We start from the raw sequence: 17748 nt of genomic DNA on the forward strand, positions 1-17748 counted from the left end.
GACATTACAGAGCTGCAGAACCCCTATGAAAAACAGTACTTAATACAAAACCAGACTGTATTGTTGTAAAACAAATTCTGCAAGCGGACATCAAATCATTTTCAATGGTAGTGATTTATACCAAAATCAAGCATCAATCTAATGCCATCACACAGTCCATGAACTCTGTAGTGTTCTAAATTAAATCAATAAAACATACATTTGTGTTTCATCAACAGACTCTCTAATCACCTTTTAATGTTGTACTTAGTGGTGGGAGAAAAATGTTCATAACAAGGTTATGTTGTAGGTTGCACATAGCTACTAAGGAAATTTACAATCCTTTTCACTAACACTTTGTATAAATACAGTCCATACTGGGTGCAGTACTATCTGAAACAGACTTTTAATATTCTTCTCCCATGTTGTTATTGTTTTAATATAGAATACTTGGCACCATAAAACAGTAACAAAAGACAGACAAAAACAGTTTACAAAATTCTTGAAAGGTACATCCAAACCTATCTAGAAACTTCACATTCAATCCTTATAGTACTTAGAAAGAAGGTATTATAGGAATAACAAAGTGAAACTGCTAATATATGTGCTATATTGTATACTATATATCTGTACTGATGATGGCACTTCTATATAATATTTGTTTGATAAATGTTGATTGTTGATGTACACTTAACTAAAACTGCTAGACTCCAATGCTAATTGCTGATATGGCACTCTCAAGCAATCATAATGGAAAATATATTTAGCATACATTTTGGTAAGGTTTATAAATTATTTATATATCTGTGTATACACACACACACACACACACACACAAACATACATATATATAGACACACATGTATTTATAGAAAGCAGCTGCTGTGTGATTCAAAACCATGTTACATGGCAGAATAGTAAATAACATGAGAAAAAATCTATAAAAATGAAAAACAAAACAAAATTCTAAAATGAAAACAAACCATAAGCCTTGGTCAATGAAGAAAATATCATTTAAAACCATCAAAATCTCTATCTAATCCAATGTACAAAACCCCCAAATGGTCCAGATATATAATGTTAGGCATGACCCCTTTAAAAGTTTATAATGTGCTGAAGTAGATTTTCCACATTGACACACACTTATTAAAATCTGAAAGTTGTGAAATCTAAAATACAGAACATCTCTGCTGTCTATTAGAGTTTTGGCAACAGAACCGTGACACATAATATATATATATGTGTATATATATATATATATATATATATATAAAAATAATTCCACATTTCTACTTGATGTCACATGAACATACAAGACAGTGAGGTATGTGAGGCTTTTCCCAAACAGAGTCCAGATGCTGAAGCATAGTGTACGATCAGCAGTCTAAAAATGTGGCACTCAAGACTTGATTTATCAATACAGCTGTTAGGATTATGCATTTCAATATACTGCTTATTCTTTCCTCTTCTGTGCTACAGGGTGGTTTCACGAAATATCTTCTCATTTCGAGGGCATCTTTTTCCTATTGCAGAATTGGCATTTTTTTAAAAAAAGAAAATAAACACAAAGGGGAAATGATGTAGAAAATATAAACGAAGGGGAAAAAATGATATTTACCACCACATCACTGCACGACACAACACTTGTGCACATTTGCAATAGGTTTACCTGCCCCAGCAGCTATTCGAAAGGACAGGAACACAGGCTGCAGCAAGTTAGGGAGAAAGAGCGATTATACACTTGAAAGGTAGAAAGAGATCAAACACTTTGTAATGATTATTTCAAACAGAGTGAGAATCAATCTCTAGTCAGTGAAACTGATGTTACCTAGATTTCCTTCATTATTGTAATCTTACAATTCTCAAGAAATTCAGGAAGACAACTGTCTATGAGGCCGATCTTGTGCTCTGAATGAAATCTGTTGGGATCTTGCCATTGATTTCAATAGAAATAGAATCAAGCCCCTTACATATAGCATCGGCTTTCATTTGTCATAGTAACTCTGTTCAAAGAGGATGCTTGTTAAATAAATCAATCATAAAAGAAATCAAAATAATTGTATCCAATCTGGCTATTACTCCGTTCCTGAAGGACACTGCACTTTTAATTTTATTATACAAGTTAGTGTATCTGCAAAAATCTCTCCTTCTGTAGAAAAACATTTTACTCCCTCCATAAAAAATTAGGAGCATATATACACAAAAAGTTAAATATATTACCAAATCTAAAATCACAATTTAAGAGCTACTACAGTGCATCTGTCAATAATACTGAAGTATAGTTTTCAGGTTTCCAAATGAATTTTTAAATGAATAGGGAATCTTAAAATTTCAGAGATGTTTTTAGTTAATTATAGGATTTTTAAAGAAATCAGCTGCTTATTGATAACATATTTCAAACTGCTGTTCCCGTCTGTAGTATCCTCAAATGAGGATTAGCTAACTACATGGCTTACTTAAAATTAATGTTTTATCATCTTTGATCTTTTTTTCCCACAACTGGCATATCACTAAGTATTTTTTCTTACCTGTTGCTTTCATATGGCATTTTATTACTTTACTAGCCAAGTAGACACTAAATACATTAAAATTATATTCAGGAAACTATTCAGGAAACTAAGTGAAACTAAAGTTTTCCAAGGACACTTATTTGATGTAAAGTTATAAATACAGCTAGGTTTGCACATTCTGATATTCAAATTATATTATATTTTTTATATTCTGGAACATTATTCTGTTCTTTAGTGAAAATTGTATATTATCTAATATAGCATTTCTACTAATTACAGCTTAATTTAATCCCAACTGATATACATGTTTTCTAAGTATCTAGTTTAAAATTAAGAAAGGAGAAAAATAATTGATTTCAATATAAAATAAATAGAAATTAATACATGCATTCTATGTTCCTAATAAAACTTAGTGTAATACAATATTGTAACACAGTTAAATTACCTTGTGATCCCCCATGCAGACATTTGGCCCAATATGATCATAAATCACTATCTTCTCATCATTTTCCGACTAATAAAAAAAGATTAGTTCAATTATTTTTCAGATTTCAGAGAAAATTAAGTAAGAAAAGGTTACATGAATAGAAGTTCAGTAAGGACATACGAGATTTCTTAGTGATGGCATATTGCTTACTAAAGTGTGTTCCTCCTTGGCTCCTCAGAACAAAGATGTTTTATGCTCATATACAGAAACATTCAATTAAATATCCATTACAAAACTCTGGGCAATTTCCACACAAAATACTTAAAATCACTGTAGACACCACTTCCTTTAGAGCTTTAACAACTTTTATCAACTAATATTTTAAGATGTGGAAACTAAGGATTCAGTTATGGCTATACAGTATTGAAAGCTCATCTCAGTGAAATGTAGCAAATGGTTTCACCGCAGTCTTCTCTTTTAGGAACAGCTGAGAAATCTTTTGACTGAATTATATAGGATATGAATGTTCTCGGAACAGCATGGAATTCAGATTGCCACATTAAAAAGCATTCAGTGCACCCATATGTAGTATTTTAAATGTACAGGTAGAAACATTAAACCTCATTATTTATTGGTTGTATTACCTGAACCCTAACCCAGACCCCATTTTTTTTATTACATCCGCCATGTAAAGTTAAACAAGTAAAGATAGCTGCTGAATATTTTCTACAAAACAGTTAAAATATTTAGCTATAAAAGAAAGCAAGCAAATCCTATTTCTATTATAAACTTTTTCCTTTAATAAAAAGAACATTCAAAATGTCTTAAGAAAATCAGTCTCAATTGAAGGATAGCATTCCTCTAGCCATTCCTGTGAACTGCTTCAATTTCACTCTACTTTGAACTTTATTCTTATACACTTGTTCTCTTTGCAGCTACGGTTTAATAAATAATAGAATGTACTCATCTTTCTGCCATTTACTTTGAATGTGTGATTTTGACAGTCTATTTTATCTAGCACAACCCTTTAGGAATAAACACAGAGAGGCTTGCAATTTCTTATTATGCTAAACAATTGCTGGAAGCTAATTAAATCTGGAGTCCGCACACCAGCAAGTCTCTAATACAATCATAGATGTGCTTTAAAATAGTTTACAATACTCATTTATTTTGTATGAAACAGTCAAGATTTTCTCAGCTGTAATCAGTCAAGTTTGACTGGGCAAGAACTTGCAGCATTTAGGACTATAAAGTTAAAACTGAATTATCTTTAATGCAGTAAGGAAGCTTAAGGTCAGATTTACTTTATAGCATGGTTGTCTGCCAAAATTATAAAAAACATAACCTTCTGCATTGTATGCATGAGCACTTTCCAATATTTCAAGATCATAATGCCACTACCATCGGAAGTGGGGATACATTCATCAAAAGCGACTTGATAATTTACAAAGGCAGCATAAAATTGTGGATTTTCAACTGCATAATCTTTAGACAGATAAACAAATTACAGCAGCGCACAAGCAGAAACAATATTCACTTGGCTGAGCATTCATTACTGCATGCTATCAGGCATCAACGCAACTCCCTAGCAGTGGGCAACCTTTGGTGTTTTAGGGCTCAGGAAGCATAAAATAACATGATGGTGAGGTAACCGACCATAGCATGATAGATGATGTTGCACGAAAGCTGTTTACAGCCCCATGTCTGTACAATCTGTAACGCCTAGTGTGTGGAGCTGAACATACTGCGCTGTGTGCTAATTTGCACACAGTACTCCTTTTTCTACAAAGCATTCAAAAAGTGCCAATTTACTATAATTTATTCTTTGAAATAAGAGGTAAGTCTGCCAGACCTGAAAATCAATTCTTCAGCTCCTGACAACAAAGCACTAATACATAAAGAAATAAAGAACGGTGCATAATAATTTCTCAACAACTAGTTATACCAACTAAATTCTTTATCTCATTAATTTTTAAAGGTACACAGCTATTTAAAGTATAAGATTATCCTAGACTTGCAATTAAGTATAGTCTAATAATTTGCTTTTTGGTTTTCTTATTGACCCTTTTCCAAGGTTCAACAATGCACAGTGTAAACTTTTATAAAAAAAATAAGATCTGAAAGCTGTGGGAAGGCAAATGTAGCTTATTGCATACAGTCAAGAAAAAAATAAATGACTTAGTCCTATTACATTATCTTGTTCTTTTCTTCACAATAGAGTACTCTTCTCTGTTGCATACTTTATATTGCTTTGCTCGTATTTGATAGGCCAAAATTTCCAAATGGCCTACAGCTGGATAAGAGCCTTATTCTACGCAGGTGTAAATAGCACAGCTACACTGAAATTAATGCAGTTGTGCAATTTACATCAGCAGAAAATGTGGCTCTAATTCCCCCCTGTTAAATTTGTATCAACAAATCTTTGTCCATATCCAGAGTATCATGGTCAAAATTTGCAAATGCAAATTTGCAGAACACAAGATTAAAGGGATTTTGAATATTCAATTCTTACTGCTTCAAGTGAACTTCTGCCACTTCCCTATGGAGATTATTTCAGGCCAATTGATGTCATTGTTACACATTTTCTCTGGTGTTCAGCCTTCATTTTCTTATATTTAAGTTGTCCCATTACATTTGGTTATATTCCCTAGTACAATCTGAAACAATTCCTCTCTTTGATGGTGGTTACACCCTTCAAACATTTATACAATTATATCTCATCTGACTCAGAGATAATTTTTTAAATTGTCCCTTACTGGTCACTCTGTCCTTTGTTATGGAGAATTTCCCTGGTGTCTAGTAGTATATGTAGCATTGTATTTACGATCCTACCAATATCATATAGAAATACAAAATTATCGTAGAATCACAGAATACTAGAACTGGAAGGGACCTTGGGAGTTCATCAAGTCCTGTTCCCGGCCTTCACAGCAGGACCAAGCACCATCTACCATCTAGATCAGGGGTGGGCGATACTTTTTAAAAGAGGACCACTTCATAAAATTTTTGAAGTGGCTCTGGGCTGCCCTGGAAGGTGTGGGGTCTCAGGCAGAAGGGGTGGGGTTAGGGGGTTAGGGAGCATGTGAAATCTTTGCTCCCTGCCTCTAGAGAGAATTGCCAGCTGTTTTAAAACAGCTAGTGGTTCCCTCTAGGCACTGCAGTGGGAAGAGACTTAGCATGCTCCTCCCACCCCCAGGCCAATCAGGGCCCAGGGGATATGCGGAAGCACATGAATAGGGTTGCCAGGTGTCCGATATTGACCTGGACAGTCCCGTATTTTTGCCTCCTGTCCAGTAAAAAAATTCAGAAAATACCAGACACCTAAAATGTCCAGTATTTTCTGATTTTTTCCCCCCTGCCAGGAGGCAAAAATATTGGACACCTGGCAACCCTATGACACACTCAGCAACCAGGCCCAGCCCCTGTCCCCACCCTCCTGCTTACCTGATTCCGCAGGGACTTGTCTTGTGGCTGGAGCAGAAAAACAAAATGGCCGCCAGCAATAAAAGCCTCTTCTTAAAGGGGCTTTTTTTTTTGCTCAACAGCTTTGGTCTCCCTCCGCACCCCAGAATTTTTTTCCCAGTGTTTTTTTTGGGTGGTGGTGGAAGGGGGTGTTCGGTATTTTTGGTTAAACCATCTGGTAACCCTACACATTAAGTCCCTCGCCTCCTGCCCCTGTCCTGCCAAGGGTGCATGGCGGCTAGAGAGAATCATCCAGCAGTTCACTCTGATTCTGCGCGCCTCTGGTGGGGAGAGGAGACTTTGTGCGCTCACCCCACTGCCAGGGGAGCTGCAGGGCAGCCGCTGTGTGGATCCACAGGCTTAGCAGGCCGGATCCGGCTCTCAGAGGCTGTTTTGCCCACTTCTGATCTATATCATCCCTGATAGATGTTTGTCTAACTTGTTCTTAAATATCTCCAATGATGGAGATTCCACAATCGCCCTAGTTAATTTATTCCAGTGCTTAATGACCCTGTACCTGTCCCCAAATTAAGGAAGTGAATTCCATTCACCAGACCTCCTGAATTTCCCTGAACAAAGCAACTGCTCACATTGTGTGCAATGTGGGGGTGAATTTCACATTTCATGAGGGTTTGGTGAAAAGTGTAAGGTGTTAATGTCAACACTTCTTAGAGGTTAATGTGTGAGAAGAAGCACTTCAGAGAGAAGGAAACTTGAGTAGCCATGGAAAAATGCTTTCAAGTTTCAGTGAGTTATCTTTTGATTGCAATTATGTCACTTAGTGCAAAGCAAACATTATCATGATATCATAACACTGATGAGAGAAGGAAAGAGAGAAGGTTGTAAACATAAAGAAAGCAAGTTTGCAGTGTTTCAGTACTTCACAAAAAAAGCATGGAGCCAATAACATTAAGATTTACTTTCCAACCCTATCCATTTAAATTCATTAATTTTAAAAAAGGGTTAGGATGCAGGAAAACAAAGAAAAATACAGAGTATTGGGTCTTAAATAAGCTTGTCAAGCCAACACATTTTTCCAGGTGAGCAAGGTTCTTGGGTGTGATGAGGCTGCAATCTGTCAATATAGCTCACTTCAGTAACCCTCAAAATATCACATCACTGTAGAGTGGTAGAAAGTCATACTCTAGTTAGCATGTCTCTTACAGCCACTTCTGGCCTAGCAGGAAAATGAGTTGTGGTAATAGCAAAGAGGCATGGATGGCATGTCCCCATACCACGTTGATTTCCTTCTGTCCTTTGGTCCCATTTGCAACTTGGGTAAATTGTGACAGCATTCAGATTGCTGTCATCTGGCATAGAGGACCAGTCCTACACACAAGATAAGGGGAATACAAAACCCCCCTTTCTATCACATTGTGAAGTTTGTAGTTTGGTCTGATCCCAGGATCTCGCTCAGTCTCTCTACAGTGAAAAGGGCCAGGGAAGGAGAAGAAATGGGAGTTGAAAACTGAGATACTCGGGAGCTACATTGTTGCTATGGCCTTGGCAAAGTTAGGCTTATCACTATGCACTGAAATCAAGAGACTCCATGTATCATAGAGGTGTAGTGGAACTTAGTTGTGCCATGTTTGTTAAACACATAGGATATGTCTACACTACCACCTTAGTTCGAACTAGGGTGGCAATGTAGTCAACCGGAGTTGCAAAGGAAGCCCAGGATTTGAATTTCCCGGGCTTCATTTGCATGTTGCCGGGCGCCGCCATTTTTAAATGTCCACTAGTTCGGACTCCATGCCCCCGGATACACGCGGCACGGATTAGGTAGTTCGGACTAGGCTTCCTATTCCGAACTACCATTACTCCTTGTTCAAATCCCGGGCTTCATTTGCAACTCTGGTTGACTACATTACCACCCTAGTTCGAACTAGGGTGGTAGTGTAGACATACCCTAAGATACTCAGATGGAAAACTTTGCATAAGGGAAAAATGCAATTATTGCTTTGGTGTTGCTGTTTTCAACCACTGCTGGGGTTTACTCTGGACAGTTTAAGAATTTAGGAAAAGACAAGAAATACCAAATTTAAAAAAATGTTATGTTGAGGATAAAGAAAGAAATGATTAGAAAATCCTAGGGGTGTACTTACTTTTAGAATCAGTTCCTTGGCTGAATGTGACATCAGAATTCTATCACACCAAGCTGGACATCTAGTATTCATGTACTGCTTTCCCTGGCTACAATCTTCACTGTATGGATAACTGGAAAAAAATCAGTGCAACATCTGTCAGCAACCAGCCTGACGTTTTAACACTCTGCAAGGCAGCTGTAATAGCCACTGGCCCAATCCACACTGTCCTAAAAAACCTGTAAAAGTCAGTTCTTTCAAAATGTACTTGGTTAGCACACATGTTCCCCCCACTCCTACATTTCAGACCCAATCTTGCACGATGCTGAGAACTTGTTTTAAAGTGTTCAGTGCCATCTTTCCCTTAGATTTCAATGACAGTGAGAGGTGTTCACTACTTTATAGGAGCTGGCTCTTAATGAATAAACATCAGAGACTTGTTATGTTTTTTAAACAGTCATACTTTACTTCTGTTTCTTCCCTCATCTTTATAAACTCACTTTACTCTAAAATGTTATTAGGTGGTTATTTAAAAATTTCATCTCCCTTTAAATCTCCTCACACCTGAGTATTTTTTTGAGAGAAAATAAACTCTTACGTTTAGAGAGTCACATATTGTCTTTTCTCTTATATTTAGATCAATCATAAGTTCATTGTGGAAAGGACTGGTTGCTCTGTGTTTGTACAGCACCTAAAACAACTGGGTATGTATCTATGACCAAGGTTTCTAGGCTCTACCTTAATAAATAACAATAACAACAATGAAAAAGGTCTAAAGCAAAAACAAAGTATTTGAACACAGTGGACCGTTGTATAGCATATGATTCTGGGGTATAAATTAACATCGGAAAGGGTGAGGGTACTCAGGACACTGATGTTCTTTTCACTGAATTTCTATTGAATGACTCCCTTAAGGGGGAACAATTTTAAGGAATTACACGAGAGACAGAGTCAGAGGCCTGAAAACCCTATAGTTGCCTAAGCTTTACTAAAAAGCAAAGATCTAACTGTATAAATCTAAGAGCAGTGGTAGGTGAGGTCTGGCTTCGCTGTACACTCCCAGATAGCTATAGTGGATGAGAGGCTGTGTAAGGGGAAGGATGACTGTGGACTTTTCTCTTTAAGAACAAGTAGCTGGTGATACAGGAGGGCCGTGTCTAGACTACAGGGTTTTTTCGAAAAAAGTAGCCTTTTTTCGAAAAAACTTCACCTGCGTCTAGACTACAGCCGCGTTCTTTCAAAATTAAATCGAAAGAACGTGGCTTTTCTTTCGATGGTGGTACTCCTCATTTCACGAGGAAGAACGCCTTTTTTCGAAAGTGCTCTTTCGAAAAAAGGCGTTCTTGAATGCAAACAGGGCTTTTTCAAAAGAGAACATCCAGAATGCCTGGGAGCTCTCTTTCGAAAAAGCGGCTCACTTTTTCGAATGAAGAGATTGCAGTCTAGATGCTCTTTTCTGAAAGAAGCTTTTTCGAAAGAGGCTTGCAGTCTAGACGTAGCCGAGGAGATTTTGATCAAAAGGCAAATGAAAACACGGGGAAATAAAATTAAAAAGCATAATACATTAAATGCTGCAACTCAATCTGAAGTCACACTAATAGTGCACACACATGTATTTTGTTCTTTTGTAAAGGTGTTTGGAATAAAGCAGATAAGATAGAAGGTGTGTGTGGGTTTTTTCTTTGAATTCAATATCAATGCTGATCCAATGAAGCTTCTTGGCATTGTTATACACTCTCGGCATATTTGCAAGCAATGAGAAAGGAACCACTACACCTCATCATCAAAAGATATCCATGATTCCCTTGTTAGTATAATTTTCATCCCCTCCCTTTTTAAAATTCTAGTTTAGCCAAATATCTACCCATCTGACAACCCTACTATTAGTGATAGTCTATCACCATCTACAACCAAGCACAATTATGGTTCAGCCCTAATGAAAACAAACAAACAAGGAAACTGCAAAAGAAAATTTAATTGCTCTAATCTCTCTTATAAAGTCAACAAAACAATACCACAGATAGAATGGTGTTAGGAAGCTTTCCTTCTGCTGTTCCTGAATGATGTTAAAGGGAACTGTCCATCAATAAGTACGTAAGTAAATAACAATGGAATAGCAACCAACAAAATTATACTTTCTGCAAAAAACTATTAAAGTTTCAAAATTTAAGCCCACAACTTTACCTGCCTAGATTTTCATAAAATCTGATTATGAAAGCCCATATTCTAAATATGTAAAGGCCATTTTTTAAATAAAAATGTTGTAATGGAGAAAGAATGCCACCACTGGATTCTGACTCTGAAAAGAAAGGCTCTCTTTTGTTTCTCCTGATTGTTTTAAGTTTTATTCCTTCTTTGTGTGAGTGCAATAATACCAAATATTAATGAGACAATGCTTAGACCAAACTCAGACATTCATGTTTGGACAGAAAAAGGACCTGGACACAAGCCAAACTTTTCAAATTTTCAGGTATCTGTCAGGCCATGTTTCCCTCTTAGCTTTGTTCATCTGCTGACTTCAGAGAGGCATTCATTTGCCTAGCTGGTATTTGAATTTTGATACAGCATTGAGCACTAGTATTTTCTGCTGCACTGCTCCAGTATCCCTTACTAATTCAAAGTTTATTCTGTTGCCACAATGATTTTAAGTAACTCTCTCACATAAGAATGATGGCATCAGGTCTTGAGTTTTGCATGCAAATCAGTCCAGACAACATAGGAGTTAAATTGGTAGTTTGGGAAACCAATGGGAAGACACCAAAGACTGAAAAGAGATATAATTAACTCTCGAATGTGGGAAAACTGTCCAAGGGGTTTTGTTGGGTCTTCAACTGCTTCTGGATGCCCCTGTGGCAGCAGTTGATGAGAATGTAAGATGTTTAGAAGGATGCATCTTTGTCTGTGAGATACAGACCTTGCCCCAGTAGTCACTTTGAGGAGAGGACATCATGATATGCTTAGACCTCTGTAGACAACTCCACATTTCTAACAGGATGCTCCACTGTGTGGGTTCTGTGATGGCTTCTAATTAATTTCTATGTGTTGCTGAAGTAACCTATTTAAATAGGCTGGACCCTGGTTACCTCAGAGACCATATCCATGTGAGGCCAAAGAGTTGAAATCATCTAAGACACTTCGCTAACAGCCCCTGGTTTAGCTGTCAGGGGGCTGAAACCAGTTCCTTTTCAACAAGGGCTCATTGATAATGGTAAGCACTTCATATTTCCATTCTCCACAACACTGAATTTGCTCACCTTCAAGGTCATGCTGCAGGGCCCATCTGTTCTAGATTTTTTGTAAAGGGGAGAGTGAGTGAGTGGAGAGTTTTTGGAGGAATGCAGAGGATTTAGAGAAGATTCAATTGGTTGGATATTGTTCCTAAATTACTGATGTATTTTTAGAAATAAGCTCTTGTTAGGTGAACTCATAAGTCTTTGAATAAGAGGACTGGATTTAAAAATAATAAATATAAATCAGGAAGTTTGCCTTTTATTCTGCGTATTGCTGAATTCATAAAGGAATTACTGAAGCTTTCAAGATAAGGTTTTAAAAATAAGATTTCTGGGATTGTAACAAAAAGGCTTTCATGCTTGAATAGAAAGTTATTTACCACCCTACTTGGTGTGATATTATAAAACTGAGATGCATAGCTTTCTACCAAATGGGTTTACAAGCTACACTGCCATTAAAAAGATTAGCCATGGCAAACAGCCAAGTAAAGTGTACTGAATATATTGGAACAAACCAGTGATCTCAGTACCTTTTCCACCTCATCAAACCCAACAAGACTCATTTTCAAAACATATTATGAGAATTCAATTTGCTGCTTCACTGCCATACAGAAGTACAGCTTATTTCTGAGTGTCCATGAGATGTTTTGATGATGTCATATGGTTGGTAGCTTAAGCTCTTTGTCTGCAATTTAAGAGTTGACTTTTTCTGGTAACCTATGAATGCATCTCTGGCTTTAGTTGCAGAAGAACCCAACATAACAAACACTATTTTTTGGACCCTAGTTACCTCAGAACCCATATCCACGTGAGGCCACAGAGTTGAAATAATTCGCTAACAGCTCCTGGTTTAGCTGTCAGGGGCTGTTATAATACTTTTTATTATAGAAGTTATATATGAATCAATCACATTATATCCTTTCCTTTTACAGTATAAACTCTATGGCTCTTACAGAGTTATGCTCCATATCTGGAAAGGTCCTTAAACTTAAGTATTACCATATTTCATTCGAGAGTCTATATTGTGTACATTATTATTTACAAACCTGCTTTATTGATCTAATCATTGATCTAACCAGAATGAGGACTCCTGGCGATTTCCCAGGCTCTTTAATGATGACGACCCTATGAAGAATTTCCTACAGTTTAGAAGTAACTTTGACAAACAAAATCAGGTTTCTTTTATCAAAGCTTGGAATTATTTTGCCAAGATTAGAGCTAAGTGATATAGTAGTTATCCAACCATGATCAGAAGAATACAGCAATTTAAGCCAAACAGAGTGGGACAAATCCTGCCAAGTTTGGTGTGGAGGGGGGAAAGGAAGCTTAATTCCATTCTAATGGTGCTGTAGCATCCACCACGACTATGCTCCCAGTGTACTGGGATTCACTCATCTTGTCACTATACATTTGCCAGACCATGCCAGCCTCACTCCCTACACAATACTGAGATAGGAGAAAACTGATAGCAGAGTGCACCACAAAGAAGGAAGGGCAAAAATTTGTCTCCTTCCTTCCTGGGTGAGGAGGGGAACAGATGTAATGGTGCTTTCTCTACACCTCCATCCCCGCAGGGTCCTAGAGCCCAAGCCCAGAAATCTACACAGCAATGAAAGAGACCCAGAGCTTAAGCCCTGAAAGCACAAGATGGATGGCATGGGCCAGCCACATTTTTGTTTTTCTATGTAGACATAACCTCAGGTACGTCTATCCTGCATCATAAGGCCATGCCTGAGTCCAGGCTCAAGGCTAACCATCCTTGTGTCTACACTGCAATTGTGCTAACCCCGGGCCCAGGGTTCCAGGATGCTGCAGGTCTGGTGGGTATGAGCTTGAGTTAAGCTGGAACTCAGGATCTGAGCCCTATTGCTTTCCAGTGCAGATGCAGCCCATTTCATCTGGCTCCTGGGAATCAGCAGGAGGAACCCACAATATCATGGGGTGACTTCATTAGCCCTCTCTATCCCTATTAGACCTGCTGAGAGGTAATGGGAGTAACTGCCCCAGGGCCTGGCAATTAAAAAGGGCCAGTGGCTCTTGGCTGCCGCGGCAGCAGTAATAATGGTTCAAGCCTCAGGCCCTTGAAATCACTGTCACAACCCTGCATGCTGTGGGCAGCATTGAGGGCTGGTATTGGCAGGAGCCACGGTGTATTCAGGGTGGTACTAAGGGCTGGCTGCTCCCTCCCCCCATACTTCTGGGAGTATATAGCTATTCCCCCACACCTTGCTCAGGGGTCTGACAATTCTGTCAGCCCCCTCTTATCCCAAAAATCTGCAATCTACTCTACTGAAAATGGAAACCACCCACCCTTTGTGAATGACAGCAGCTCAGGCCAGCATTAATCCATTCTCTTCTCAATGCTAATCTTCTGGGACAATATCAGAGTCCCTTCTGGATTTCCAACAGAGAGAGAACCAGTCAAGCCTTTTGCTTATTGAGATGCTTCTAGGTAATGTGCAGGGCTGACTGTAAAGTTTTCTCCCACTGTACCATGAAAAGTCACTACTCAGCATCCTCATGATATATCATAGTTTTAATTAATAATTTATAGTAGCTGCAGTATCATTTTTATTCATACAACAAGTGAACCTCATTTTATTCCTCTCCAAAAGGAACCTTTTCCCATTTGGCAACTTCCAATACAGCAATCTAGGTCCTTCCCCAAAAGCCAAAATCATCCAACTGACTTTAAGGAAGTTACCAGATCTGAATTTGACCTGAGTTGATTTGCATTTTGAGTGTGATCATTTATTTTGAGTTTCCTCTGTGGCAACCCAGAACCAATTATTTTCTCATTTGTACAGAAGACTTTAAAACATGAGTGTTTCTCAATTTAAGAGGAACCAAAGCTAAGTAAGAACACATCCAAAATTCAGGGCTATTCTTCTAATATGCGTCTCCAGAAAGGAACTAGAAAGGGATGATGACATGTCACATACAAAACAGTAGCTTTGGCTTTATAATACCTTCTGTATCGGAATGTTCATTAATATGATGATTCCATGCTAGCAAGAAGTGATCCAAAACATTATCTGTATTTCTTTATGGTCAATAGCTCTTACTGTTGGAAAACATCTGAATGTTATAAGTAATTATAGACAAAATATTTTGAAAACCGTTAATATTGCCAGATAAAGCATTCCAAAAGATAGGAAACACAAGAATTAAAGTTCCCTGTTAAAGCTTCACTCCATACCATTGTATATCATTATGCAATCCTTGCCCAGCAACTCATGGGAGGGCAGCGTGAGGTGCCAGGGATAGACCCTGGTCTCTTGGTCCCAGTACAGTGTTCTAGACACAAAAGAAAGTACTTTGTCTTCCTGCAACACCTAGCCACATTCACAGTCCATCCTGTGTGCTGTATGTGGCAGGGGCCCTGAAGAATAGAGAGGATGTTATCATGCAATTCAACACTGTAACATAACCTGGTTCAAAGTCTTTAGATGTCACCACAATATGCATGTTAAATATAATAACAAGTGTACATGCACAAGGAGAGTGGCTGACTTAAGGTTGTACAGATAAGCTTTATTTTGGTATTTCCTGACTTGTTGGTGCTTAATTTGGCACTCGGTGATCTTTACACAGAGTTTTTGTTCTATGTTATTTCTTTTCTTTCCAGCAAACTGAGAAAACAGAAATTCCATATGGAGCCACACTGGATCCTCCCAGCATGGGTTATCAGTGAGGATGAACTCCAGAACTTTTTAGATCAATATCAAAGACCGTTACCACATGTAACTGAGAAACTGGTAGCAATAATAGGCTGTTATCTGCTATCTAGACCAGCCACTAGAGGGGTATGCCCTATATACTTTTGTTTTGCTTGTGTGTTTTTGTGAAAAATGGTAGACTGACAGTGCTGGAGACCGAATTATCTTTGACAAAGGCTACATGGAGTTTACTCTCTACCATCAGGATGTTTTCTTTTCACTGGTGGCATTTTCTGATGCTTTTTCTCCTTTTTCTAGAGTCTTTTTCATTTTTCACTCACACTATTTAATCCGACTTAGAAGTGCACTTTGGGTATAAAAGTACTAAGAAGCTATTGATTTTAATTATTGAAATATTACAACACTAAAGGTTTTTAAAATTTCCTGAACACCTGGAAGAATTGTTCTTACTAAAAGTTTGAAAGTTGCGATTGTGGAAGCAGATACATACAAACACACTTCTGTTATTTGTACTTGTGTTGTTATTAGCAGGAGGAAGAAATACATAGCAATAATATTGGGACAAATTAAAAATATAAACAATTTGTCCACCAATATTATTTCACTAATGATACTGTCAATACAATTAAAATTATTTTAGTTAAATACAATTATTGTCAAAGAATCCCAATGCCTTTACAAAATACTTACTGCAGGACAATAGTTGGATGTCAGTGATCTTTAACCAGCCTGCCAACTATTTGCTAACACAAAACACAAATAAACAATAAAAATGAATTAAGCCTTCCATTAAACGGCATCAGGAATAGAAAGGGTGAACTATTTTGCTTTTTTATGATCTTGGAGCAGGTGAATTTTTCTTTCAATTAGAAAAAAATTCATTCCATTTTGAGAATTCCTATTTGTTAGTTCTGTTGAAACCCTCTATCCCTTGGACAATGTCATTTGGGATCTGAGCCCTTTTCACACCTAGAAAATATAATGAATTCACTTTGTTGGCAATACTGTAATATATATTTTTACATTGCTTTAAAATGGTGTATTCTATAGTTAGATCATTATAACAAAGTGGGAAAGTACCCTGTTGATGACAGAAATTAAAAATAAGGTAAGTAGCAATTTTTTCCCTAGCAAAATACATGTCATTTTGAAAGACCGAGCACATGATATCTAATTTCAGAACACGGTTGTTCAGACTATATGCACATTATGAAAGTTCAGTTTTAGTCACACATTACTTCTCATTTCAAAGAGAGTTGAAAACTCCCATTAGGAGTCTGTTTATTTGATTTCATTTATTATTTTATTGTTGGTCTATGACTTTTGTGCCACAGAATTTGATTGTTTATGCTTTATTTTAAAGATGATCCTGAGCTGCAAAGTTTTAACCTAGATGTGATCTTTTCCAAAGTTTGAGGGTAACCAGGTTCAAAGTTTTGATGCGGTGCACTACAGAGTTAACAATGTGTCAACTCAGACCCGGCTCCAAATATTCTCTGTTCAAGCAGACCACTCACTACTTTATGTAGTTTTATTTACCAGCAATACAGAAATTCTTTATTTAACACTATAGACATGTTTCAGAAAATGATCGTGTTAAGTGAAAACGTGTTATGCAGGGTCAATTTTCCCATTGAAAATAATGGAAAAGGTGGGGGTTGCATTTCAAGTGGTGGTGTCTGTAGGGACTGGGATATAAGGTTGGGGGAGAAAGGGGACTGGGTTACAGCAGGGAGGGGAGGTGTTTGGCTCTGGGGAAGAGAAGGGGAGGAGAGGAGAGGGGGATTGTGTTAGGAGTATGCCTCTGTGACGGGTCTGCCGGGACCCACACTGCATCTGGCGAGGGGGGTCACCGGGGAACGGCGCGGCGAGTGGCGAACCCTCTGCCGCTTTTCAGGGAGGTGGGGGAAGCCCCGCATAGCTGCCAGTGACGGGCCAGCTGGGGAAACCCAGCTGCCGGCCTGCAAGTGGGGGCAGAGGAGAGGGGGCAAGGCATCCGGAGAGGGGAGTCAGCGGGGAACGGCGCGGCGAATGGTGAACCCTCCGCTGCTTTGCAGGAAGGCGGGGGAAGCCCCACACAGCTGCCAGCAACGGGCCAGCTGGGGAAATCGTGTTATTCCGGGAACGGTAGTGTAATTCAAAAAACGTTTCCTAAAAAAAAATCGTGCTATCACGAAAACGTGTTAAGTGGGCACGTGTTAAATGAGGAATTATTGTACTGATTGTTAACTTCACAGAAGATTTCTTCCATCACTATTTAATAATAGCAGTATTTTCCTCTCCTTGTTTAATAATAGCAGAATAAAATATGGTCAAGATACCATAGTTTTAATCAAAATAAAAATTTTGAAAGAAAACAGCAAGTGCTTTACACTG

The 17748-nt window shown here is 38.0% G+C and overlaps 1 protein-coding gene across 2 annotated transcripts in view; it reads right to left on the bottom strand.

The window, feature by feature from the left end:
* Positions 1-822: 822 nt before the first annotated feature.
* INPP5A (inositol polyphosphate-5-phosphatase A) overlaps positions 823-17748 on the bottom strand; it is a 431202-nt gene continuing 414276 nt past the window's right edge. The window contains exons 13-16 of one of the 2 annotated variants that reach the window (XM_075935231.2): positions 8484-8595; positions 2935-3003; positions 1598-1685; positions 1363-1502 (exon numbers count right to left, since the gene is read on the bottom strand). In XM_075935231.2, the coding sequence (XP_075791346.2) occupies positions 1605-1685; positions 2935-3003; positions 8484-8595 (262 nt within the window). In that variant the 3' untranslated portion in view covers positions 1363-1502; positions 1598-1604. Of the gene's footprint in view, positions 1503-1597; positions 1686-2934; positions 3004-8483; positions 8596-17748 lie in introns of both variants that reach the window. The other variant, XM_075935228.2, reaches the window with a different exon arrangement.

Source organism: Pelodiscus sinensis, chromosome 8 (assembly GCF_052426305.1).
Source record: "Pelodiscus sinensis isolate ZL-2025 chromosome 8, ASM5242630v1, whole genome shotgun sequence".
Taxonomy (NCBI): Eukaryota; Metazoa; Chordata; order Testudines; family Trionychidae; genus Pelodiscus; species Pelodiscus sinensis.